Consider the following 24,905-nt stretch of genomic DNA (forward strand, 5'->3'; position numbering starts at 1 on the left):
AAGAAAATCTATGCAAGGTAACAAGTACAAATACATAGGTTCGTGTTCGCGGGTCTGTTACTAACAGATCGAAAGAAATTCTTATCTTCGTTTTGACCAGCACGGGAGCACGGTGCGACACAATCGAAGTCGCCGCACGGGTCTGGATCGCATCGAATCTGGTTCAGGTTGTACTTGACGTATTGACAACCACCGAAACTGGACATTGCCTGAGCGTTGACTGAAACCGCGGCGGCGGCTGCCAGGAGAAGTGTGGTGGTGAGCTGCATGGTGCGTGGTATTGGCGGATCGTGAGTGAACGTAGCGACGTTGGAAACAAGGTCTGAGGCGAAGCGTTCTGCGCTTTGACGAAGGGAGTGATGTGTTGAAGCGAAGAATGCCAAGATTTGCCGAGTAAACTTTGGTAACCGAGGCAAAGTGTGACGATGAAGAGGAGATTGGGTTGATATATGGCTGCGTATTGGGGAGAAATTGGAAGACAGAGACGAGAATCTTTATAGTCATGGCTATCACTTCACTGTCAGTCGTATTACGGGATTACTAACCAGAATAAGGCTGGATCCATCAGACGTAAGCACCGATACCCCTGATGCCCTCTACCAAGTGATGTACCAGGCTGCGAAGAGCCAATCAAGACAAGGCTACACAAACGACGATAGACAAAGCGGTGACCCAAAAGACCTTGAGTGCGTGTCCTGACTCCACTCTTACTCACGCCGATCGTGAAATTCGACCGCTTGTCAGGTTCTTCCTCCGAAACTGCCAGTCTCACCGCCCAATTCAGCGATATGGCGCTGTCCATCAGCCTCCACATGCCTCGAAACCGCAGGGAGTTCATGTATAGTACTGGAGACTTCTTCTTTGTCTTGGGCCAAAGCTGTGTGCGGTTCGGCGGATCGCTGAGCTTTCCTTCTCTTCACCATGACCCAAACCAATAAAATCACCAGGATTGAAGACCCTGCGACAGCTCCGACCACAGCCCCGGCGATCTGCACGGTATCGGTGGTATTAGCCTGGGTTAGTATGCTCGTCGCGGCAGGCGGATTGAACATCGCAGAGATGGCTAGATGAGCAAAGCCGCCGGAAGGCTCTACTACAGCAGCGCCACCGGTTCTCCTAGCACATGTCAGACCGAAATGATGTAAATAGATTCAGGTGGAGTGTGGATACTCACGTTCCGCCAATCTTCTCCACAACCTTGGTAGGTAGTTCAAACGCGGGCGCATGGGTATCGAAGGAGGAGCCCCAGGTGCATTCACTTAGATCGAATAGAGCGACACCAGCCTGCTCATCGCATTTGAGTGTGTTGAGAACGAGAGGTTGGCCCGTCGTCTCAATTGAGTAAGTGCCTGCATCTAGCGAGCCGCCTATCCTGATCATATGCCGCACACCAGCGTAATGGCACGTATGGCCAAACCTAGGGTGATCGCCGGAGTAGACCTTTGTCCATGTAAATGAAGGGAGGGAGAGGACATATACGTCGTCGTACATGATGGCTTGCATCGGGTCGTATCCGCCGTAGATATAACTAAGCGGTTTAGCGGAATCTGAAACGATGGAACGATTCAATGTACATGTTGCTACTCGAGTTATCTTCGGCGTACTTCATCGAGGGCATAGTGCAAAAGTCGATTCGGGGTGGAGGTATATCGCCTGTTGTGGATTGATTATACCATCTCACATCTGTCTCGTGGAATGTATCGCACAAGGATACGGTCGCGAAGTCGATCTAGTAAAGTCAGTATTCACATGAATGATTCTCGAAGCCATCAGCTACCAAGATGCCGTTACGGAACGTGTCGATCCTTTGGTTCGCGCTGCGCATACCACCCATCGCCACGAGCGTACCGTTTCTAGACTTGCCGATCCGGCTACCCCACACCAAGCCACCAGCTATCCGGGGAGCACCAAGAGAATCCGTCGGTACATTCCTCGCGACCTGAGTATCCATATTAATGACATTCAATCCTTGTACATAAGTAATGTGGTCATCCGTATCGTTCTGTAGCGTGCCGTTTATGTATTCTGTCATTGTGTACGCCGCAATCGACGAACCTTTGTCAACCATACCGTTGAGATAGAACGCAAGGCCAAGTGGCCAGGCCTCAGCATTGGCGCCCCAATTCGGGCGCCGAGGGACCGCATGTGTCAAGTCATATTGGGCCCATAACATAGACTCGGTGTCGTAAGACCACAACGAGTAGTCGTCCGAAGCTGGTAGTTTCCAATCTGGGTCGCTCTTGTTCGCGAGGAATGTGGATCCTCCAAATGTGAACAGGCGACGGTTGTTCACAAGACCGCGGTAGAGGGCGCCTCGTACCATGTTTGGCGGGTTGGCATTCATGGCAGAGTTGCCGAACCGCCCTATTCTCTTCTCGGTGAAGTTTGTGGTCGCATCCCACGATGTGCTCATATCAATCTCGAAGATGTATTTGCCTGTGCCCATGGTAAGTTCATCATCGGCCCAAGGAGTACGGGACCTACTAAACCCTAGCCAAGTCGTGCCGTTCTTGCGCGAGATCTGCACTCCACCGTCGACAAACAACGAGTCGTTTCTCAGCATTGCTAAGTGATTGGGTTAGGGGAAAATGAACAAGAGTCCAAAGATTTCCGACGAACCAGCGTGATGCCACCTTGTGCATCTGTCTCGAACGATATCAATGCCGTCATCTTGGGCTTCGCCCAGATGGGTAGTTGACAATATGGAGAAAGCGATAAAGAAAAGCATATTCCAATATAAAAACATGCTTGTGGTCTGATATGAGATCTAGGCGTATAGCGTTACCTTTCGTTGCGGGGAAACACTGAGCTTGATCAGTAGCGGACGAGGCTCGCGCAACACGCAGCATTTTCTTAAAAGGCGGCACGAATCGCAAACCGCAAGTCAGAAGCTGATTTTCGGGATAACGCTATACGGCGGTGGGAAGTTCTCGCTGATCATGACCAGATGCGGTACCGGTCTGGTTGTTGTGCCAAGGCGCGAGGTAGAATCCGGCGGTATAACAGTTCGATAGCCAATGCGCCGTTTGTTACGATCAACCAATCCAATGTAGGAAGTATATGCATGGAAAGGAAAGGCTTGCATCTTTGCTATTTTCTGAACGGTAGCGAGTTCAAATTCGCCGCAGTGCAGCAGCTGGATTGCTCTCACGGGTTCGTCAGAGATGTCCAGCAGTCCTTGATGCTATGTTCTGAAGCATCGTAAACGACTGTATGATTGCCTATCTAATTCTGGTCGTTAGTGAGTCCGCCATGCTTACTGCTCGACATAATCTCAACTCCCTTGTGGATGTATCGCACACTTTGTGCCTCGTCTATGATAGCCTTGTTCATCAGGGTGAGGATAGGTCCAGAGCTGCCCTCCGTCTGATTAACAGGCCTTGTGGCGTCCGAACGAAGAGTAAATACAGAGGTGAGAGAATGAAGACGATAGGACAGATGCGCGTTGAGATTGGCGATAGGCTGTCTTACGCCAAGAGACTTGTGTCGCTCCTGGCCTAGGGTTGTAGGTAGTTGAGACTGAGTGCTGACAAGATCGACACCCTGAATCTTTCGAGATCTGTTTGCAACATCTGTACATCGTTGTCGAGAAGGTTCTGTATCACAATAGTTGCCGAACTTGGAGATGTTTCTTGCATTGTAGCGATTGCTGTGGATCCAACGGTGTCGTTTCGTGGTTCGTTCTGCGATTCGCCAACCCTGCGATCGGTGAAAGTTTTCCAGGCGTCCTGCGATGTGTGGGTAAGCGTTGAATCGTTTGGCCATGTAGCTCAGCCTCCATGCACCTCCATCTTCCAATGGCATTCTGGCTGATATGACGGGAAGATGATGAGAATCATCTGGGGACGTGCACAGATCTTTCTAACACTTGCATGGTTCGCACACTGTCAGCAAAGCGGACAAGGTTGGAGATGGAGGGCATGGCAGAGTGCGAGATTAGGGTTCCATGTTCCAAGGCGTCAGAAGGAGATTGAAGAGGCCGTGTCACCCCGCGTCACACGTGACATTTTCACTTTCGACTCGACAGTTGCTTGGCTCGCGCGCGCAGACGTTGGAATCTTCAAGAAATGACTCTGCATACATGAACAACCAAGCGTAGTGGTCATCGCGCGATCAGTGTGTGGTGTTGAAGTTCAGGTGTGGTGCCGGCAGCTGTCGTTGTTCCGCCAACGCCGTGTTTGGGTAGCGCGCGGCAGTCTTTCCGAATTCCGACCGCGCAGCCTCGACGAGCTGCATCTCCGTACCGTGTAAAGAATTACCACGAAACGCACCGCCACGCATTGATACGACCGATACGCCTCTCTGGATTGTATATAGTTCTCAATTCTTCACGAAACGACGTCATTGGCTCAAACGTCCTGCTTCATCCATCGCTCGTACACCGCCCAGCACGATTCTCCCATCCCGACCACACACATGCGATAGCCGCCGTCACACCATCTCCTCAGCGAAATGCTCGGCTTCCGACCACTATCCGTGGGCAAGCGGAAACCAAAGTCGTACAACCAGGCGCCGACCGCCGACCGCGATGTCGAAGACGGCGACGTAAACGAAAAAGGCTATGCCAGCGACGACTACGAGGCCTACATGTCGTCCGGCACACCAAGCCCATCCTCATCCCGCCACTCCTCAGGCGCATACGACACGAACCCCAACAACATCGAATCGAGACCCCTCCGCCGATCCTCAAAGTCCCACCGGAGAGCGCCTTCGAAAGCGACGGTGAGCGCATACAGCTACCGGAATCCACGGGCATGCACACGCTACTTTGGGCTGGCGGTGGCGAGCACGCTGCTATTCTTTGTGTACTTTTTGTTCAGCAGCAGTTGGGCGTCGATCCGGAATGCCGAGCTGGGGCTGAATAAGCCGCCGCCGCCGCCCAACGTGTGGGAGAGCTTTCCCTTTTTGAAGCGATATCACGGCGGCATACGTTCGCTGGTGAGCCGGGAGAAGAACGTGCCAGAGTACCCGACCAAGCAGGACATTGACCCGGAGCTGCCCGCCAGTGAGCCCAAGGACGATGTCAAGGAGCGGAGATCGCAGGGCGCACACATTCCCGATTCGATACCGTTCGACCCGTACCCGGACTACAGCGGCATCAACTACGTCGACAAGTACGGACCCGTCGAGACGTGCTATTTGGACGCGAACGATACCATCAAGGTTCCGGGGTTGAGGGCATACAAAGGCGTACCGCAGGGCATGCCGGATAACGTTATCGGCAGCTATGAGACGTTGGGCTTGAGGAACGACGTCTGCTTTGAGCGTTTCGGGCGGCTCGGTCCGTACGGGCTAGGCTACAGCAAGCGGCGCGGCGGGACCGGCGCGGGCATGGAAGGCGATCGCGAGGGCATCGAGGATGTTTGGAAAGTCGATGCCGAGGTTGACTTCCGTGAGGTCAACTGGACGGAGGCGCTCGGCAGGTGCTTGGAGAAGAACAAGGGCCGCTTCGAGAAACAGCCCAAGACGAAGACAGACGCATTCAAGATGCAGAAGCGCGACACGGCGGCAACCGATGCGGAAGCCTCATCCAACGGCTCGGCTCAGGTACTACCAAAGGCCGCCCACAATACGCTACTCCCACGGACCGCCGTCCTCATCCGGACATGGTGGGACTACGAGTACGACGACGAAGACATCATGTACCTCCGCGCCCTCATCTCCGAGCTCAGCCTTGCTTCCGGCGGCGAGTACGAAGTCCACTTTCTCATCCACGTCAAGGACGACAACAAGCAGATCTGGGCCGACGAAGACGTCTACGCCGAGGTCCTCAAGAACGCGCTGCCCGCAGAGTTCGCCGGCATGGGCACGCTGTGGTCAGAACGCCAGATGGGCTTGATCTACGGCGGCGTGGAAGAGTCAAATTACCGCGGACTGCCAGTCCACGGCGCATACCGCTCCACATTCATGCCGGTTACGTACTTTGCGCACCAACACCCCGAATTCGACTTCTTTTGGCACTGGGAGATGGACGTACGGTACACGGGCCATTACTACCACCTCTTCGAACAGGTATCCAAGTGGACCACCGCGCAGCCCCGCAAAGGCCTCTGGGAACGCAACGCGCGTTTCTACGTCCCCTCTGTCCACGACTCCTGGGAAGACTTTAAACAAATGGTCCGCGTGCAGACGGAACACGGCACCAACAGCCAGGCCAACAGATGGTCTTCCCACCTCCCGCCCAACCCACACGTCCCCGGCCCAGAAATGCAGAAACCAGAGAAGCACATCTGGGGCCCTGAGCCGCCGCAAGACTACCCAGACATTGAGATTGATGAAGCCATCAAGCCCAACACCACCCTCGCAGAAGACAAGTACGAGTGGGGCGTCGGCGAACCCGCGGACCTCATCGTCTTCAACCCGCTCTTCGACCCAGACCAAACGAACTGGATCCTCGCGGACGATGTAACAGGTTACGACAAGAAGAACGGGCTCCCGCCGCGTCGCACCGCTATCAACACCTCGGGCCGCCTCTCGCGTCGCCTACTGGAAACTATGCACCGCGAGCAATCACACTTCCGACACACCATGTTCAGCGAAATGTGGCCTGCGTCGTGCGCGCTACACCACGGTCTCAAAGCCGTATACGCGCCGCACCCAGTCTTCATTGACAGGAAGTGGCCGACGCAATATCTCGCTGCTATCTTCAACAATGGGCGCAACGGCGCGAGCGGCGGAGCGCGCATGTCTGTTTTTTCGGACGAGAGACAGCATAATTTTCTGGGGACGACGTGGTACTACCACGCGGGTTTTGCGCCGAATCTCTGGAAGAGGTGGTTGGGGTACAAGGTTGATAATGATGGCGGGGAGGAGTACGAGGTGCAGGGTGAGGGGAGGATGTGTTTGCCGGGCGTGCTGTTGCATCCGGTTAAGCAGGTGGATCTGGTGCAGGAGAAGGAGCCTATTGAGGAGAAGGTTGAGTGACGATAGAGAGGTGTGTGGTAACGCGGCGTTGATATTCATTGTAAAAGGCGTCTGGGGTTTTGTCAGGACGCTGCTTGGTAGCGGTTGATTCATTTGTTGTATATGATTGAAGATGACTTCTGGCAGGAATGCTGGATATGAGTATATGAACAACGAAATGTGTTTTGTTATATGGCCTTGCTTTTGTACTTGTATCAAGACCCTGATGTCTCTCACTCCTCACTCAATAGCTCCTCGGCAAGCTCAACACCTTCTCGCCAATATAATTCAGAATCATCTCCCGACTCACAGGCGCTATCCTCGGCACAAAGCACTCACGCAGGTACCGCTCCACATCATACTCCTGCGCATACCCCATACCGCCATGCGCCAGCACCGCCCTCTCACACGCCGTAAACGCCGCTTCAGCAGCAAGGTACTTGGCCGTATTGGCGGCTACACCAATCGCATCTTGGCGTATCGACTCATCCGTCTTGCTCGCATCATACAACCGCGCTGCATGGTACGTAGCCAGTTTCGCGGCTTCGAGCTGCATGTACACGTCGGCGAGGGGATGCGCAATTCCCTGATTCATACCAATCGGCCGCTGAAAAACATGTCGTTCACGCGCGTACGTAGCAGCGCGCGTCAGCGCCGCGTAACCCAGACCCAGTGCTTCGCCGGCTAACAAGCACCGCTCTGCATTCATACCGTGTAGTATAATGCTGAAGCCCCCGCCCTCTTTCCCGACAAGACAGTCGGCGGGGATATGATAGTTATCGAAAAACACTTCATTCGCGTCGACGGCGCAACCGCCCATCTTCTTGATACGCGTCATGTCCAGACCGGGCGCGCTGCGATCAAGCGGTATACAAAACAAGCTCAGCGCTCGACTCGGTTTCTCAGCTTCGTCGCGCGGCGTTGTGCGCGCAAGCAGAATCATTCTCTGCGCAACCTGCGCACACGTAATCCAAATCTTTTGCCCCGTGATCTTATAACCACGCCCATCCGCGTCTTTCCGCGCCACGGTACTCAATCTCAGTGTATCAAGTCCTGAATCTGGTTCCGTAACCCCAAAACACATTCTCCACTCCCCAGACACAATCCTCGGTATCGTGTCCCGCAACTGCTCTTCACTGCCATATTTCGCGAGCGGCTGGGTTGCATACACATTCGCATGAATCGCCTGCGCGCCCGCGATGCCAGCGCCAGATTCAGAAATCGTTTGCAGCATCATTGTTGCTTCGGAAATGCCTAGTCCGGAACCGCCATAGGTTTCTGGCAGGGCGATGCCGAGCCAGCCGTCTTTTGCTAGCGCGGCGTGAAAGTCGGAGGGGTCGGTGCTGGTGGCGTCGCGGTCGCGCCAGTAGCTGTTTGGGAAGTGGGAACAGAGTGCGGTTATGGCGTCGCGGACTTGGAGTTGCGTGGACGTGAAGCCGGTTGTTTCCATGAGGCGGTGGTGTGGTGTGGTGCTGAATTGGCATCTTTGGGGACGCGGGTGGAGAAGTGAGGCATTAGGGGGTAGCTTTGGTGTGCGCAAGATGCACTTTTTTGCTGTAGATAGCATTGTTCTGGGTATGGGTTACGTTGGTGCTGTTGTTGAGCCCATCAGATATTGCATGACGTTGTTGGCCAGACGTTGTGTAGCCGACTTGGTAATTGCCGGTTAAGTGGGGTCAGGGTCTTAAAGCCGAGGTGAACTTCATAGTATGCTGCGGTTCTCCAAGCTCCAACGCTCGGGCTCTTATTTCTGCGTCCTCAACACTAAATCAAGGTAACGAATCTCGTATTTGAGCTACGGTCTCGCCAAGAATACGTTTTGAGTATGATAAACCCTTAAACTCCGCGTGACCCACAGACTTCGCATCGTACTCGTCCTAGACAAGTACACAAGAATAGAGGTCGATTGATACCACTCCAAGTTTGATCCGTACATGCCATCGCTGCACTCACCTACTCCTCTTCAAACAGCAAGTCTTCCTCAAGCGAAGGAAGACTATACCACTCCATTTTGCCACGCACGTCCCACTTTTGGCCACGCAGTTGGCTACTGTGCTTGTTTCGTCTGAGTTGTAGTTCCGTATAGAACATCCAAGGATCGGCACGATCTCCATATGTTGTTCGGGAAATACGGAGTGTAAGCCACTGCAACGCATCACCATGCGACTTGGAAAGAATTTCAGCAATTTCGATTCCAGCAGCCACAGAACGGTCCTTGTCAAGTGGTGGAGTCGATGCAGATCCCACCCCTCCACGTATGAGTTCGTCGCTGTAGTCTGATGCCGTGCCAGGGATGTGTAGGTAAAGATCGAGTTTTGTGAGCCTCATGCTCGACAGAACTTCAAGATGTTTGGCATCGATCTAGAAAGTAGTCAGCGCATCTATGCTCTCGATTGAGTAGCTAAAACTTGCATTGGTATAGCAGGGTGCGTCCCATCCAAGTCGCTCGAGTTTGGAGAAAGTAGACGCAATCCTCTCCAGTAGGCTCAATTCCATGTACTTCGGACTCCAGTTTTGAGCGCCTGTCGGCTCAAGGATCAATGTCTTTAGTGTGTCCCTATGCTTCTCGATAGCGGGCCAAAGATCATCAATGTAACCCTGCACATGAGACACATCGAGATGCTCTAGCGCCTCAAGTGACTCAATGAATATCTTTGCCGGCTCTATTGTATCCTCCCATCCTGCCATTCCAAAGCTCAGCGTCTTGAGCGTCGGACAAAGTCCCGCAAAGCACTCGAAGAAAGTCATAGGGTTGTCGATCCCGAAGTCGAGTTTGCGCAGCTTAGAACAGTCGATAGAATCACGAAACTGGCGACAATGATCGTCATCCCATAGGTAGGTTGACTCTCCAAAGTCTCGTAAATCTTCGATAGTCAGCTCTTCAAGTTGAAGCAAACGTCAACCGGACGCGAAATCGAGGCGCGGTAACTTTTCTGATTCTGCATCAGGCACCATCTTCGCCTCATGGTGTCCATGAAAGTCCGGTCTGGTCTGCAGCCGAAGAAATCTTACGTTGCCGCTGGCTGCCAACGCCTGAGAGAGCCGGGGCCAGTCAGACCGGCAGGGCAAATCAGAACGGTAGCCCTGGGTGTGTACCACGTACGTAAGCCCGACAAGGAGAGGAGACGACAGGAGTCTCATGTCCATCTGGCGATGAGCAATATTCTTTGTGTTTTGGCGGTCCAAGGTAACAACACATAGCTCGAGCTGCGGCCAGGTCGCGTGGACCATGTCGTACACTGCACGAGACATGTGTGCGGAAGTCTCCCAACTGTGCCAGTCAGCTCCATAATCATCAGCCCAGACGAGAAACGTACTGCAGCGATTGAAGATCTCCATACTGCGCAACTTTGTTGAGCATCATGACCAAGTCATCTGAAGGCACATCGTTCCTGATGGTGATGCTGCGAACGTGCTTCGCAAGATCCCCGTGTTCATCTTTACGGAAGTTCTCCACAAGCGCCTGGTATCTCCTTTCTTCCTCGCTCTTCTTCAGTCCCCTAGTCAGAGTGACATTTCTGTACATGAATGGCAACGCTGCATCGCGCAATGCGACTGATGAGTGTGCCACGTTAAGCACGTCCGTGGGAGATGTTTCGGCGATTTCAGTTATGATGAGGTGGTGAATGTCTTCAGGAATGACATGTAGATTGATCGTCTGACCCGCAATGCCATCTGATAAAGCTGAACGGGTGGTTCTAGCGACGCAAGTACTGGGTGTGAGCATGGTGTCTGTAATTCAACTGGAGTAGAAAGGTGTGATGAGAGTGATGTTGTGATGTTTAGTATGACCACGAATGGGATGCGCATTTATAAATTCAACCGTTCCAGGCAGCGATGAAAGTCAGGCGCAGTACGACGCGGTGCCGACATGGGTCGAATACCCAGACCGGGAAGCGCCCGCCATACGATGTCCGTCAGCTACCACGGAAGAAATCTCGTCATGAATATTGCTATGCCTCTGTAGTCTCCTCAAGCTGTTTGACTGATTCTTCCACGGGGCTTTTCGAGCCAGCACTATGGTGAAGATGGCAAATCCAGTTGCAAACCCCGGATCCAACAGTGGTATACATTTTTGACGAAGTCTAATACGATTTTTCGAGCCGAAGGCTCTTTTTTCCACGAAATGGGCAACGAGAGTGAGTGCAGATCCCCGCGATCGCGAGGTGCGAGAGGCTTGGAACAAGAATTTTTCGGCCCGATCAGGGCCGAGTGGTATACATCAAGGCGTACTGTAGTTCCAAGTTCCATTGCGAACCAGGGGCAAGAGTCAGTCTCAGGCTGCATCCGCTAGGTCCGTTCGGGCGATTGGAGCTTCACCGCCACGGCTGCGCCACAATCTCTGCATTATTCGGTCAGAAGTCGATTATCGAGCACATAGAGGTGCTGGACGGCGGTACGAATGATAGCGAGGCGTCCACATAGCCGCACAAAGTGCCGTGGTATCCGCTAGGTCTGATGCAGCGGTCGAGGTCGTGCAAAGCGGCAGGCGTCGTCACGTTTGGTGGGGGAGGCGTCTAGCGCGTTCTGGCACTAGCGTGTTCTTGTCCTAAGGCATCCCCACCTCCTCGAGCCACTGCATCATTCCTCCATCTCCACGAGTTACTCCGTCCGCACCCGACAACGCTCCTTATTGTTTGCAGCTTGTCGGTAGACCTTGACCCTGTCTCTGGTATTCGTGTCGCTGACTCTAACCGATATCCCCTCAGAGGGATGCAGCCGGAAGAAGAACATGACTGCCAAAGCAACGGGCTCAACCGCATCACGGGCAATGCATCGAGTCTGGACGATGAACACGATGATCAGGCCAGAAGGCTTAACCTACCAGTCGCTATTGCATCTCAACTGGCAGACCATCCACGATACCATCCCTGTCGGCGCCATTACTCGTTAGATCTCTGGGTCCTTGTATGTTTACGTTTTCACGCAGCCTTGAGTCCACCAGATTGCCAGCAGCACAGTTCGCTGGTGCGATGCGCGATCTTCGCCGCGCAAGTCCATCGGCACAAGTCCATGTGTCATATTGGCGGCGCGAGCAATTCATCCAAGAACTGCGTTTTCACCTTTCGTCGCAGCCACGAGGCACTGCCGTAAGTGGCTAACTTCACGGCAAACCAGGCTGTCTTACAACGAATATCCGATTAACGCAGCAGAAAAGCGGACTTCCTAACTGGACCCAAGACACTGATCGGCGAGGCCCAATCCAAGATAGACGGCAAGGGTACTATCCGGTACAAGACACTCGCTAGCCGAGAAGCACATCAGGAATATAGGCTCAGACTACTATATCGCACGCTCTTGTCGACACAGTTCTTGCAGAGATCGATGTAGACATTCAACACTCATATCACTATGTGCATGCTAGTTATGCTGGTAAATGGGTCTCCACATCGGGATCTTAGAATCTGCAATATCTCTACGAGTTCTAACTCGATCTAATCAGCTAATAGCTTATTTTATAGCTAGAATTAAGATCTATATTTTATGTATAGAATATATCTAGCTAGCTACTCTAGCTAGCTTAATATCTTAGATCGGAGCTTAATGTGGAGACCTAACTCTTAGCAACGTAGGTTAGCTAATAACTTTCTATCTATAAGACTTGGAGCAAGATTTTCTATATATAAAACATAGATATAGATTCTAGCTTTGAAATAATCTATTAACTGTTTAGATTAGATTAAGATTCGTAGAGATATCGCGGAAAATGAGTTCCCGATGTGGAGACCCATGTTATAAGGTAACAAGGAGTCATTTCCTATTATATAGGTCGTATAAAGGAAGACTATTAGGTAGATATAATAGAAGGATATAAATCTAGGGCGGGGCCTAGATTACGTACTAGGAATAGTATCCTACTAAGACCTAGCCTCTAAGAGGCTAGTAAAGATTAGGAGGCTATAACCCTCCTAGGCCTCCCTCTTAGAAGAGAGGGTAAGGAGGATAATTATAAATTTTAATAGGTATAAGAATATATTAGATCTTATTATTATACTTATTATAGTTAACTTAAATAGTTTATCTCTTATATAGATTATTAATTAGTTATTCTATTATTTATAGAATTAGTATTATTATCCTTTAGTTATAATAATAACTCTTTTCTACCTAATTATTCTATACGCTACCTTATAGACTACTACTTTAGTCTACCTTACCTTAGTACGGACCGAGCTTAGAGAAGTATAGCCTAATCCTGTGTAACAACCCATTTACCAGCGTAATGCTAGTTGAAAAAGGTTGATCTAAGTGATCTTCTAAAATTCGACGCATCGAAAAAATGCTCTCTATTGCTACGCTCCACTCAAGCACAAGTACCTGCAGGGACAGCGCTGGGGGTACCGACGCAGGAGAACTTCTTGCCACCAGTCACAGTGACGGTGTGCCAGGTCCAGCCGCTGCAGTTACCGCACTCAATCGCAACATCAGTTCCGGTCGAAACAACACCGTTACCGCCAGTAATGTTCTCGATAGTAAGACCAGTGAGGGGAACGCCAGTGCCGGGAGCAACACCCTTGGGGAGGTCTCCGCCGTTGTAGTTCTGCTCGATAAGGATGCCATACCTAGCCAGTTGTTAGGACATATCAGGGAGCAAGAAGTGGTGCACATACTTGGTGATACCGCTGAGCGTGATGCCCTTGTAGGTAACCTTGTCAATGGATCCCTTGCCGTCAACAAAAGACTTGACTCGGATACCATTGGAAGAGTTCTGAACTTTGCTGTTAAGGAACTGCACGTTGCTGACTGTGTTGGCAGCAGTACCAGATCCGTGGCCGACCGAGCCGACAGACAGACCGTGACCACCGTTGCACTGGCCGTTCTGGAAAATAATGCCCTGCACAACGAGTCAGCAATCGGGCGCCATATTTCAGTGTGCAAAACTTACCGTTCCGGAGTTGATTGCAACGCAGTCATCCTGGTTGTCTACAACAGCGCCGTCGATAACAATGTTGGAGCTAGCGCCAATGTCGAAGCCGTCAGTGTTGTGGGGCATCTTGTTCGCAGGTAGATTGTTCCCGCTCTTGTTGTCGATGGTCATCTTGTTGACCTTGAGGCCGTTGCAGCCGTTGATGCTAACAGCCTGCACTGGCGTGTCTAACAGGTAGAGGTTGTTGATGGATGAGGTGCCGAGCAAGTTGTGAGCAGCCAAGAACTTGGGCTTGGGGACAGGGCCGTTGCTGCCCTGGCCGTCCCAGTACTGGGCACCTTGGCCGTCAAGGCGCGCGCCGCTCGCTCCGTTCACGACGATGTTGGTACCGCCGATCTTGAGGAGGGAGTCGCTGAAGCCAGTCTGGGCGAGCCAAGTGTTGTGGCCCTGGAAAGTGACCGTTGTGCCTGAGCTGAGCTTGGAAAGATCTAGCGATTGACCTTTGGGGACAGTGATTCCGTTAAAGGTGATGGTCGTGCAGCCAGGTGCAGCAGAGGCAACAGCACTGGGGCTAATGGTGCCCGTGTAGGAACAGTCGACACGCTTGACCAGCGCATTCGAAGAGGCAGCAGACACGTTGTCGATGGCAGGAGCCGCTGAGGCAATCGCGGCCACAGTGGCGAGCACCAATCCAGCGTTGAAGGCGGGCATTATGAAAGTGCTAGAGGATGTTGCTCTGAGTTTCGGGAGACAAAAGTCAACGTATGAAGAGAGGAGAAGTGGAAGCTGGAGAGATGTGCTGTGATGATTCTCTTGGAGTCTTCGGTAACAGCTCTTTATACAAGTCCACGATCTCTTTCGATTGCACTAACTATAGCATGACCTTCCCGTATTTCTCACTACAGAAGTACCCTGCCTCTTTCGGCTTCAATCAGACCTGCGAACATCCAAGTTAATGACCTCGTCTAACTGAAATCAGTCGGTCATTGACCTACGCGAGCTCATACGATACAATGTGAGGTTGGACCCGCGTGGTAGACATGCTCTCTGAGCAGTCTAGCTCTCAGGATACGATAGTCGCGCCGGCTGCTAATCTATTCTCCACCAATGGCGAATTTTTCACATAGTATGTTCTCGTAAACGATCATGGGCCCGATTGAGCTTGTTGTAGTAGAGCAGATGGTGGAGATGAGAGGTTTACAAGAATGCTAGACACTGTCTGTGCGCACGCAGCGATCATGGTTCACAGAGACCCAAAGACCGGGTCCGTGCGTGTAATGCGCCGGTCGAGGCGAAGTGAGCACCTTCTAGCGTCGGGGGAGAAGGGTCATTCCGCCACGTGGCAGACAGCAGCAGCGCGCCGCAAGATTCACGTTCGTGGTACCAGAAAAGCTTGTTGGATCTTCTCTTCTTGGGACTGCTTTTTGAGCCTGGGTAGTTGGCACGGGAAGATCAAAGGCCGACGGTGCTCGCCGTACTTTTGCGTCGGGAAACATTGTCGCGTGGACACATAAAACGTACCATGGGACAATCTGGCGGTAACTGCCTTCACATCCGTCTCACTTTCAAGATGGTCGGCGTGCGCCGGTTCCGGTACGCTTAGCGCTTTCGGGGAGTCCGCATTAGGCGCGTTGACGCGGTGAACTAATGCAGGGCAGACACAGATCCGACAGTAGCGCTAATCACCTCAGCTAATGTAGCAGTATAAGGACCGAGAATGTAATCACTCCACTTTCCGAAAATCGCCGTCCGCACTCGATGACAGTCTGGAAAGCGGTTCGGCTAGGTGCCAAGTAGCGTCAGCTGTTCTAGACTATATCTATAGTACACCAAGGGGAGAATTGTCGGTTACCAGGGGCGGGACCTTCACTCAGCCGCATGCGACAGAGATTTCCGCGCCAGAGGTAAGAAGACTGGGGTTACTGGTGCGGAATCAACCGGATTATAATTCACAGCAACACCCGACAATATGGCGCATCAACTCGCAGTCATCGTGCGCCGTCCGAGTTACGGCTGCGCCTTGGGAGAACGCGCTTTGATGGTTCATGAGCCATGCGTGGCGAAGCGCTCCTATCCAGTCATGCTGAAAGCCGCCGCACAGTCACATACGCTTCCCAGTCGTAAGCAACGACAAAGCCTTGTATTGTGTATCTCTAGAAGAAAGGGAACGACACAGGTCTTGTACGCGGCACTGTACAAGTTTCTCCTACGGGACGCTGGCTTGCAAAATCCCATTTGTAGTAAAGAAGCCAACAAAGCTGCCTAACAATCCCAGAGAAACAGGATTGCCGGACGTCCGAATGATGCTGCGAGATTTGAGAGCATGGCACCGGCCAAGCCATACTAATTTCTTACAGAAGAAATGCCATTTAAACAGGCTTCTGACGAAATTCTCATCTGAGCAATAGGCACATTCACAATCTCAGTAAGGAGTCTTTGACATTATCTATGGAGACAATCTCACTGATTTGCAAAGGAGAGAATATGAGCTTAACAGTGCGGTATCATCGGAAGGCTGCGGCTCAGAAACCGGCTCTATCATTCGTGCGAATGTAAAGGACAGGCGTAGAGCGAGTGTAAAGGATGTCTAACCCGACAACGTTACAACGTTATTGAGAAGCACGACTCCAAAGCTACTCGACATGCTTGTTTTAGACTCTCTTCAAGTTCCGACGCTATTTACGGACACCAGACCTAGTATCGAAGCTTTGGTTGCCTTGGCAGTGGATATGATTACCATGATAGAACAAGCTTGTATCAGCTCTGTTGAGACTACCAGAGGTGCCGGCGTTGGATCAAAGAAGCGCCGAAATACACTGATCGAAGCAATCAGAGCCTAGCCTCGCAAGCCATGCCTCGTCGGCTTATGCGCCACTTTCTCGGTACTATCGTCAACAGCCATACAGTCCGCGTCGCGGTTCAGGTCAGCTGTGCTTCCCGTGCAGTACCCAGCCGAGGTCGGCCGACATGTCCTGTATATAAACGACCTTCGTCCATAGGCTTATCGCAACCTATTTATGCCATATCCCAAGCATCTCAAAGCTCTGGTCGAGGCTGTTGAAGTCAATCTGTGTGGAGCTGCTAGATGCCAGATTTCTTCTTAGAATTTTGGCCCGGACGAAGAACCCACTACAGGCTTCAAAATCATATCGAAAGTCTACAAGAAGCGCCCGCCCTTGTCGTTTGGAGAATGGCATCGCTTCTACGCCTGTATTGCTTGACAAAAGAGACTTTGGAGTCACACTGTGCTCGATTTATGAAGCTGTAAAAGTGCTCCACTTAATAATACCCGTGGACTGCTTTCGAGCCTATCCTCCTCCAGAGGCGAACTCTGCATTTGCTTGACTCCTGGTGACTTCAATCACGTGATTGCGGCTATGAATATATAGGTCTACGAACAAGTCAATCACCGCACCTATCGTGTCGGCTTTGCAGCTCGCGATCCGATCCACGGTGCTCATATTGCGCGTTTCTATGATAGCATCAAATGCCCTAACAACCATCTCCCCAGTGAACACATGACCAAAGCTAATGTGTACTTGTCTTCTACTATCTTATGATTCGGCATTAGCTACGTAAGACTCTTCAACCGCATGCCAGGCGATACACAATCTCATCAGGAACTACTATCCCACCGTAGACAAGTGAGCATAGAAACCAACTGTATTTCTAACAAGACGTGTCGATTTTCTGAAGATGAGAAGAGGGCGTTGAAGTTTTTTAGTCTCACGGGAGCGATCAGCTTCTTCACTAGTTGGCAAAACCACATCGATTGTCCATACCCAAAACACCAGTTCTACCCAGAGAGAAGTTGTATAACTCGAACCACCCAACGATAAAACAGCGTCCAGAACGTCCGCAAAGTACCGATATAATCGCAGTGGAGAGACACATGCAAAGAACGCATCCAACAAGTTCGTACACGCGCTACACTAGACATTCGCCTTGAGATCCCGTCATCATCTACCACCCACCAAACAATCTTTGAACATCCAGAGCTTCTCCATAAACGTAACACACCAGATCACCCCTCCACAGCAAACCCTTTTTTTTCGCCATCACTCAAAAACCCCCATTGTACCACGCCTCACATGTCCAAAACCCAAAAGATATCCTGCCCAGACACCAACAAGCAAGAGTGAAAAACTAGCGAATACATGTCCGAAAGTTCAAAACATGCCAACGCCTTTCCATGCCCGCTTCCACATTTAACACCCTTATTCTCCGATATTTCCAAATGCTCCAAATACACATACCCTCTACACAACTCTCACACAACACCACACACCCACTTCATCTCATACCATATGATTGCGGTGATTTGATCGTATTCCATTCCATGACTGACTTTTTTCTTCATACAAGCATGCACTAGGACATGACTCGGTCACCCATGCTAACCATGCTAACCGCGTGTGTGTATGGGGAGGGAAAAGGGTAAAGTACTCAATACAGCGCCTCATGCCACGCCTCCGGTTCAATTCAGCCCGGTTCGGTTCGTGAGTATGGCCATTCGATCATCGTCATCTCGCTAGTCAGTCCCTCCCCCTTTATTCTCACAATAGCCAGCCCTCTATCCTTTTTCCCGGCCAAACCAGATCTAGCTGGCCTCGAGGCGTGGTCTCACTGCCTCGCCCGTATGCATGTTCTCAGTAAGAAAACGCCAAACTCCCATGCAGTATATGCCTACCCACCAAGCTCAAGCCTCCTGCTCCCTCTGCTGCCGTCCCTTGCCACCACCCCGCCTGTCTCCTCCCTTGCCCCTGTTCTCACCGTCCTTCTTGCCATCGCCAGCCAGCGGGTCGCCGCCGCCCATGGTCAGGGCCGCAGTCGCGAGACGGTTCGAGAGATCGATTTGTGTACGGATAGTGTTTGCGAGGTAGGATACGACGAGGACGTCTTGGATATGCGCGTTGCTGTGATGACATTAGCATAAGCACATGGACAAAAAGTTACAGGCAAGGAAATGGAAACGTACAAATCGCGCTCGATATCCGCGGGCTCGACCTTGGGCGCGAGGCTGAGGGCGTTCATGAGGAACTGTCCCAGCGCAGACGACGGCTCGGCCTCCTCGTCCAGGACGTTGTTAACGTAGTTGGAGACGCGCTCGAGCATGTCGAGGACGTGTGTGATTGCGCGCTCGAGCGAGTCGAGATCGGTCATGACGTCCTGTGACCGGTCCTCGTTGTCCTTTGCCGACGAAATGAGCTCGAGGCCCGACCGCTCCGCCTCGCCGTACTTGATCTCGTGGGGCACGGGGATGAAGAGACAGGAGTCGGCGGCGCGCTCGGCCGTCACGCCAATGGGCGCCGAGATGTACGTCTTGGACTCGATGTCCTTGCCGGGGACCGTCGAGACGGTCAGATGCACGGCGGGATGCGGCCACGTGCCGTCGCCCTGCTGGCTGTAAAAGTTCTGGATGAGGGCGGAAAAGGTGTTGAGGTCGCTGCTCGTGGCGTACCAGCCGACGAGGACCTCGCGCGGGTTTGCGCGCAGGTGCAGGGCGAGCATCTGCTTCTGGTAGTCCATGTCGACCTCGACCTGCTCGGCCGTCTCCGTGTGGGGGACGGCATAGCAGTTGCGGATCTCGATCTCGGTGCCGTCTTCGCTGCGGGTGCCGAGGAGGGTGCCGATGACGCGCTCTTGCTCGGCGGGGCGGCGCAGCGAGTGGTCGAGGATGGAGAAGACGGCCTAGTGAGTGCGTGTCAGAGAGGAGGAAGGCACTGCCCGTGTGTCGTCGCATACCTGGGGCTGGATAGCGACATTCAGCGGGGCAGTCGACGGCTGGGCGCCCATGGGGGCAGGGCCGAGCGGGCGCGCCAGATGCAGGAAGGAGTCGTTCTCGGCCATGGTGACGGTGAAGGAGGTGCTTGGGGGCGTGGCCGTCGTCGTCGTCGTCGTCGTCGTGAGGCGGTCGGGGGACGTCAAATGTGCTTTGGTGGGGCACGAGGTCGATATTGTGAAAGAAAGCTGGGCAGGTGCGTTCGCTTGCACGGACCATGTGAACTTTTTTTGGTGGACGCGGCGGGCTAGCATTACTTTCGGGCGTGTTCACGTCGCAACCACACGACCTCAAATAGACGGAAAACTCCAATTTCGTAAATTCAAGTATCGCGACTCGGTTCATCTCGGAATCAGCACTGCGCACACACCAACCCTCACCCAACGTATACCACCCGGCGCATCGCATCGCAAATGGCGCCAATGAGAGGGCGAGGCCGAGGCGGCTCTCGAGCGCGGGGAGTGACAAGAGGGCGAGGCGGCATGCGAGGCCGTGGAAGAGACGGAAGCAGAGGCGGCTTTGCAGCAGCGAGAACACGGGACGAGGTCCAAGATTCGTGAGTACGGATATTGGTCGCAGGCGCACTCGCCCAGTACTGACCGCAGCCGCCAGAAACGTCCACATGCGCGAACCATCTGTATCTGACGAGAGCGAATCCGACGTCTCAGACGACGCGGCCTCGGACGAAGAGGAGGAAGAAGCGCAGCCAGCCGCGAATGCGTATGCCACTCTCCTGCAGTCGTTCTCGTCGCGCAACACTGGCTCAGACGAGCACCGGAAGAAGAGGCGGAAGTTGGGACATGAAGAACCGGAGCAGGACGTCGAGGAAGATGATGAATCCACCACGCTCGAAGCCGAAGACGCTGAGGCAGAGGCAGAGGAAGAGGAGGGGGATAACGACGTCTTGGACGAGGAAGACCAGAAGCTCGAGCAAGCCTTTGAAAAACACTTTGCGAACCCAGACGAGAACGAACTAGCGACGCGACTCAAGCGGATAGCAGCCAACCAATGGACATCACAGAAGCTCGATCGCAAACCCGGGCTGGGCGCTGGCATCTTCCAGGTCCCCAGCGACGACGTCAAGCCGCCGGTCAGGAAGCTCAAGAGCGTCCGCGACGTCCAGCTGAAAGCGCGGCTCGTCGAGAATGCACAAAACAGAATCGGCGCTTTCGACGAGCTAGAACAGGCCATCACACCCGCGATATTCGGCTATCAGGATCTGCTATTCGGCGCGCGGACAGTGCAAAATGCCAGTCGTCTCCGCGACATTACCTGTCTGCACGCCCTCAACCATATCCTCATGACGCGCGACCGCGTCCTCAAAAACAACGCCAAACTCGCCCAAGCAAAAGACGACAACGACGCCGACACGGAATACCGCGACCAGGGCTTCACACGCCCAAAGATCCTCTTCCTGCTCGAAACAAAACAGGCCTGCGTCCGCGTGCTCGACAGCATAACCGCGCTCCACGATTTCGAACAGCAAGAGAACAAAAAGAGATTCCTCGACAGCTTCTCCCTCCCCGAAGACAAGTTTTCGCCAGACCGACCCGCAGATTTCCGCGCCCTGTTTGAAGGAAACGACGAAAACGAATTCCGCATCGGCGTCAAGATAACGCGGAAAACGCTGAAATTTTACTCGACGTTTTACAACTCTGACATTATTTTTGCTTCCACACTCGGCCTGCGTCGCGCCATAGAATCCGGAGACCCAAAGAAACGCGATTCAGATTTCCTATCGTCCATCGAACTCGTCGTCATGGAGCAAGCCGACGCAGCGCTCATGCAGAACTGGGAGCACGCCGAGTTCGTCTTTGACCATTTGAACCGCCAGCCCAAGGACTCGCACGGCTGCGACTTCAGCCGTGTACGGAACTGGTATCTAGACGGACACGCGGGCTTCGTGCGGCAAACCATTGTGCTGAGTGCATTTCTCACACCAAAGATCAACACGCTGTACAACAAACACATGCGCAACTTTGCAGGGAGAGTGAAATACACAGCAGACCATTCCGCCGGCGTCATCGAAAACATGGCATACGGTATCAAACAAACATTTCTCCGCTTCGACTCGCCATCACATCTCTCGGACCCAGATGCACGCTTCAAATATTTTACGACCAGCATCTTGCCGTCCATCACACGCCTTCCTGTGCCTGTCCAAGGCGGTCTGGGTGTCCTGATCTTTATCCCGTCTTACCTCGACTTTGTACGCATCCGCAACTCCCTTGTCGACACGGATATCGCATTCGCGTCTATATCCGAATACACAGACGCAACGGACGTGCGTAAAGCACGCTCGCATTTCATGAACGGGAAACATTCTGTGCTTCTGTACACGGGCCGCGCGCACCACTTTCATCGGTATAATCTCCGCGGCGTGAAACGGGTCGTTTTCTATGGGGTACCGGAGAACCCGGTGTTTTATGAGGAGGTCGTGGGGTTTGTGGGCAAGAGTGTGGAGAGGGCGGAAATTGGGAGGGTTGAGGGAAGCGTCAAGGTGTGTTTTTCGAGGTGGGAGAGGCTGGAGTTGGAGAGGGTGGTTGGGACCAAGAGGGTGGGGAGGATGGTGGGGGATAGGGGGGATGTGTTTGATTTTGTGTGAGGTGGTGGAGTTGTGTCGGCTTGGTAGATACTGGCGGTGTATGTGATGGGCTTTGTAGTCGTGATGTTTATGCTAATGAGCTTTTACCCTTTGGTGGGAAAGCATTGGTACTATTCTTTGACTAGTCTTTTGTTCACTCCGTGCGGCTTCAGTGGTAGACATGATCGTTGAGGTGTTCTTCCTGCTTCAGGTGGGCGAGTAACTGGACCTTCTTCTCGTGTATTTGGTTTGCTCTTTCTGCCTCCTCCTTCATGCCTTGGACATATTCTTCTTTCCACTTCTCGACTACGAGCGAATGAAAGAGAGCAAGCGAGAGTCAACTTGGTGTGGTTGGGAAAATGTAGGAGCATATGAGAAGAGTTTGGGATTGACGGCGTGGAAAATCACCTTTATGGGAGGTTTGCCATGACAGTAGTGAGGTCAGACAAGGAGCATAAGGATTTCGGATTCTATCGTCTGCTCGAGACTCTGCATAATCGTTTCGAGGTGATTGCGAACGCGAGGGTCGCGTCAGTCGTGTCAACAAAGCATGAGTACACTTTCGGGGAGTGAGGAATGTCCTTTGAACGTTTGTTAGGTTTGCCATTCGCGTCACATCTGCGTGAGGTTTTCACCAAATCTATCTTATAAAGGTGGCATACTGCGTTTCTATCACTTCAATTGTCCTCGAGTTGCACACTGACGTTCGGCAGCCCCTTCACCTTCACCTTCTTCAGGTTGCTCTTGCCTCACTCACTTCATTCAACTTTATCACCGACAGATGAATCACGGCAACGTATCCACCATCACTTCCGCAACGACTCGCCTCTGACCGCCAACTCTGACCTCACACTCCTGCCTCCATCATCTCGACAGACATGAAGCTCTACTTCCTCCACAGCCTCGCAATCGCAACACTGGCTTCATCCCACATCCTCCCACCCACCTCCTCCAGCACCTCACCCGCAACCCACCCTCTCTCCCCCCACAACACCACCAACACCCATCCCAGCAATGCAAACCTCACCAGTATCCTCAACAACAACCTCCACCCCCACACCCTCGCCAACCCGCCCACCAAATTCGAAAAAGCAGTCTCAACCGGCCAGACCCTCGACTTCGCCATGCGCTCCAAAGACAGCGTCGCCCGCTGGTTCTTCAAAGACTTTCCGCAATTCGCAAACACCTGCCAATCGCCCTTCACGGGCGACGGTCGCGCCGAACTCGCAACATGGGGTTTCGACGACAGCGACGCGCTGAGCGCGACGGTGGAAAAAGAATGCGATTTCGATGCATATCATAAGATTAAAGCGGCGTTTGAGGAGCTGGGGCTGGATACGAGGGCGAGTAGGGATGGGGGGCCGAATCGGTGTTTTAAAGTGAATCATAGGGATGGGGTGGCGATTAAGAGGGATGGGGAGGGGAAGCTGCCGGTGGAGGGGAGGCAGGTTTATGAGGTTTGTGGGAAGACGTATAGGGTAATTTTTTTCTCTCCTACTCACTGTTAAAGAATGGCGGAAGTACTAATGTTCTACCAGGCTACAGGTGCAACCTACGAGTTCGCTGTTAATCCCAATGGTCTCATCGCCCTCATGAATATCATGAGCTTGACGTACGCTGCGAAAACGTATACGTGGTTCCGCACGCCGCTGCCCGAAGAGCTACCGCATATTGGCACGGCGCAGGATATCGCGTGGGCAATGTGGAACCGCGTTGCTGCACATAATCTCGCTGGCCTCAAGTACCTGCTTGTCACACAGGTCATGAATGCAGGGAGCAGAGAGCTCTTCAGAAGCGCCTTGGAGACACTGAACCCGCCACAGAGCGAGTACAAGTTGTGGCCCGGCGAGGAATTTGGTATGAACACGAAAGGAGGGCTAGCGATTCTGGGTGCGTCACGCACGACCCGTGATACAACGCTCCCGACACGCATCAGTGAAGAAATACATACTAACGAGACGCAGGCTCTCCAGTCGGATGATGGGCGGGCTACCTCTTGCTACAGCACAAGGACCAACTTGGTGGGAACCGGTACATCGAGAAGGTCAGGCTGTTCAAGCCGCCGGGCGCGAGTCTACCGTATCTTCTCTTCTATGTGGCAAAGGAACCGGCGGTCGGGCACGCTGGCCTGGCAGAGGTGGAGGTGCAGGCGGAGAAGGACGCGTTACGCGAAGCGGAGAGAGGGACGGAGAGAAAGAATTTCGTAAGGGAGCATGTCATACACGTGCTGTCGTAGAGCCTAGCTATGACGTAAGGACTGGAAAGTGCATGAAGTCGGAGATATCGGTTTCGATGCTTCTGGAATGAGAAGTGAACGCTACGTGGAATTGACACCAGCGGAGGTCGTTCATTGGGTCCGCCTTATCTTCCGTAAGCCTTCCCATGTGACCATGCGACGTCAGCGCGCAGTTGACTGGGGTGTTGATTGGAAGGAGGCGAGACGCGTCCGACGCGTTCTACCCCTCCATGAACTTCATGTTGATTCTCACACTTCGCTCCTACACCGCATCTCACACCCCTCCTAAGCATCGGGCGTCTTTTCTAGTGCTTCTTGGGGATGCTTTAAAGTTGTCCACGTCGTGCACATCAACTTTCGACACGCACAAACGACTTTCACCTTCACAACAAGACGAGCGACGAAGAGACAAGTTCCTGCCCGACCCAGCCGCGATAACACGGTGGATCATGTCTCGCCATATCCCCCCAACACTCATCGGCGGTTCCAATCTCGGTTACGAGGCGCTCCAGAACCATATCCACCTCGGAAT

General features: G+C 52.8%; 5 protein-coding genes across 5 annotated transcripts; 2 read left to right on the top strand and 3 right to left on the bottom strand.

The window, feature by feature from the left end:
• Positions 1 to 740: 740 nt before the first annotated feature.
• Positions 741 to 2,563, bottom strand: ACET3X_003707 (uncharacterized protein; the record flags this gene model as incomplete). The annotated part of the gene is made up of 7 exons (XM_069449950.1): positions 741 to 1,116; positions 1,175 to 1,367; positions 1,418 to 1,440; positions 1,490 to 1,528; positions 1,575 to 1,729; positions 1,778 to 2,436; positions 2,485 to 2,563. 7 exons carry the CDS (start codon positions 2,561 to 2,563, stop codon positions 741 to 743), a joined length of 1,524 nt encoding a protein of 507 aa, XP_069307685.1.
• Positions 2,564 to 4,242: 1,679 nt separating this feature from the next.
• ACET3X_003708 (uncharacterized protein) lies at positions 4,243 to 8,520 on the top strand. The gene has a single exon (XM_069449961.1). The coding sequence runs from the start codon at positions 4,453 to 4,455 to the stop codon at positions 6,922 to 6,924; it is 2,472 nt and encodes an 823-aa protein (XP_069307686.1). The 5' UTR covers positions 4,243 to 4,452; the 3' UTR covers positions 6,925 to 8,520.
• A 4,040-nt stretch (positions 8,521 to 12,560) lies between these two features.
• Positions 12,561 to 14,566, bottom strand: ACET3X_003709 (uncharacterized protein). Its single transcript, XM_069449972.1, has 4 exons — positions 13,790 to 14,566; positions 13,515 to 13,738; positions 13,116 to 13,466; positions 12,561 to 12,635 (listed from the first exon to the last, which is right to left on the bottom strand). The coding sequence occupies exons 1-3, from the start codon at positions 14,480 to 14,482 to the stop codon at positions 13,208 to 13,210; spliced, it is 1,176 nt and encodes a 391-aa protein (XP_069307687.1). The 5' UTR covers positions 14,483 to 14,566; the 3' UTR covers positions 12,561 to 12,635; positions 13,116 to 13,207.
• A 3,524-nt stretch (positions 14,567 to 18,090) lies between these two features.
• On the bottom strand, positions 18,091 to 19,703 carry ACET3X_003710 (uncharacterized protein). The gene is made up of 3 exons (XM_069449983.1): positions 19,517 to 19,703; positions 18,750 to 19,462; positions 18,091 to 18,687 (listed from the first exon to the last, which is right to left on the bottom strand). Exons 1-3 carry the CDS (start codon positions 19,619 to 19,621, stop codon positions 18,471 to 18,473), a joined length of 1,035 nt encoding a protein of 344 aa, XP_069307688.1. The 5' UTR covers positions 19,622 to 19,703; the 3' UTR covers positions 18,091 to 18,470.
• A 332-nt stretch (positions 19,704 to 20,035) lies between these two features.
• ACET3X_003711 (uncharacterized protein) lies at positions 20,036 to 24,118 on the top strand (the record flags this gene model as incomplete). The annotated part of the gene is made up of 5 exons (XM_069449994.1): positions 20,036 to 20,109; positions 20,166 to 21,995; positions 23,150 to 23,594; positions 23,676 to 24,027; positions 24,102 to 24,118. 5 exons carry the CDS (start codon positions 20,036 to 20,038, stop codon positions 24,116 to 24,118), a joined length of 2,718 nt encoding a protein of 905 aa, XP_069307689.1.
• Between the last annotated feature and the right edge of the window lie 787 nt (positions 24,119 to 24,905).

This window comes from Alternaria dauci, chromosome 3, assembly GCF_042100115.1.
Source record: "Alternaria dauci strain A2016 chromosome 3, whole genome shotgun sequence".
In the NCBI taxonomy this organism is placed as follows: Eukaryota; Fungi; Ascomycota; class Dothideomycetes; order Pleosporales; family Pleosporaceae; genus Alternaria; species Alternaria dauci.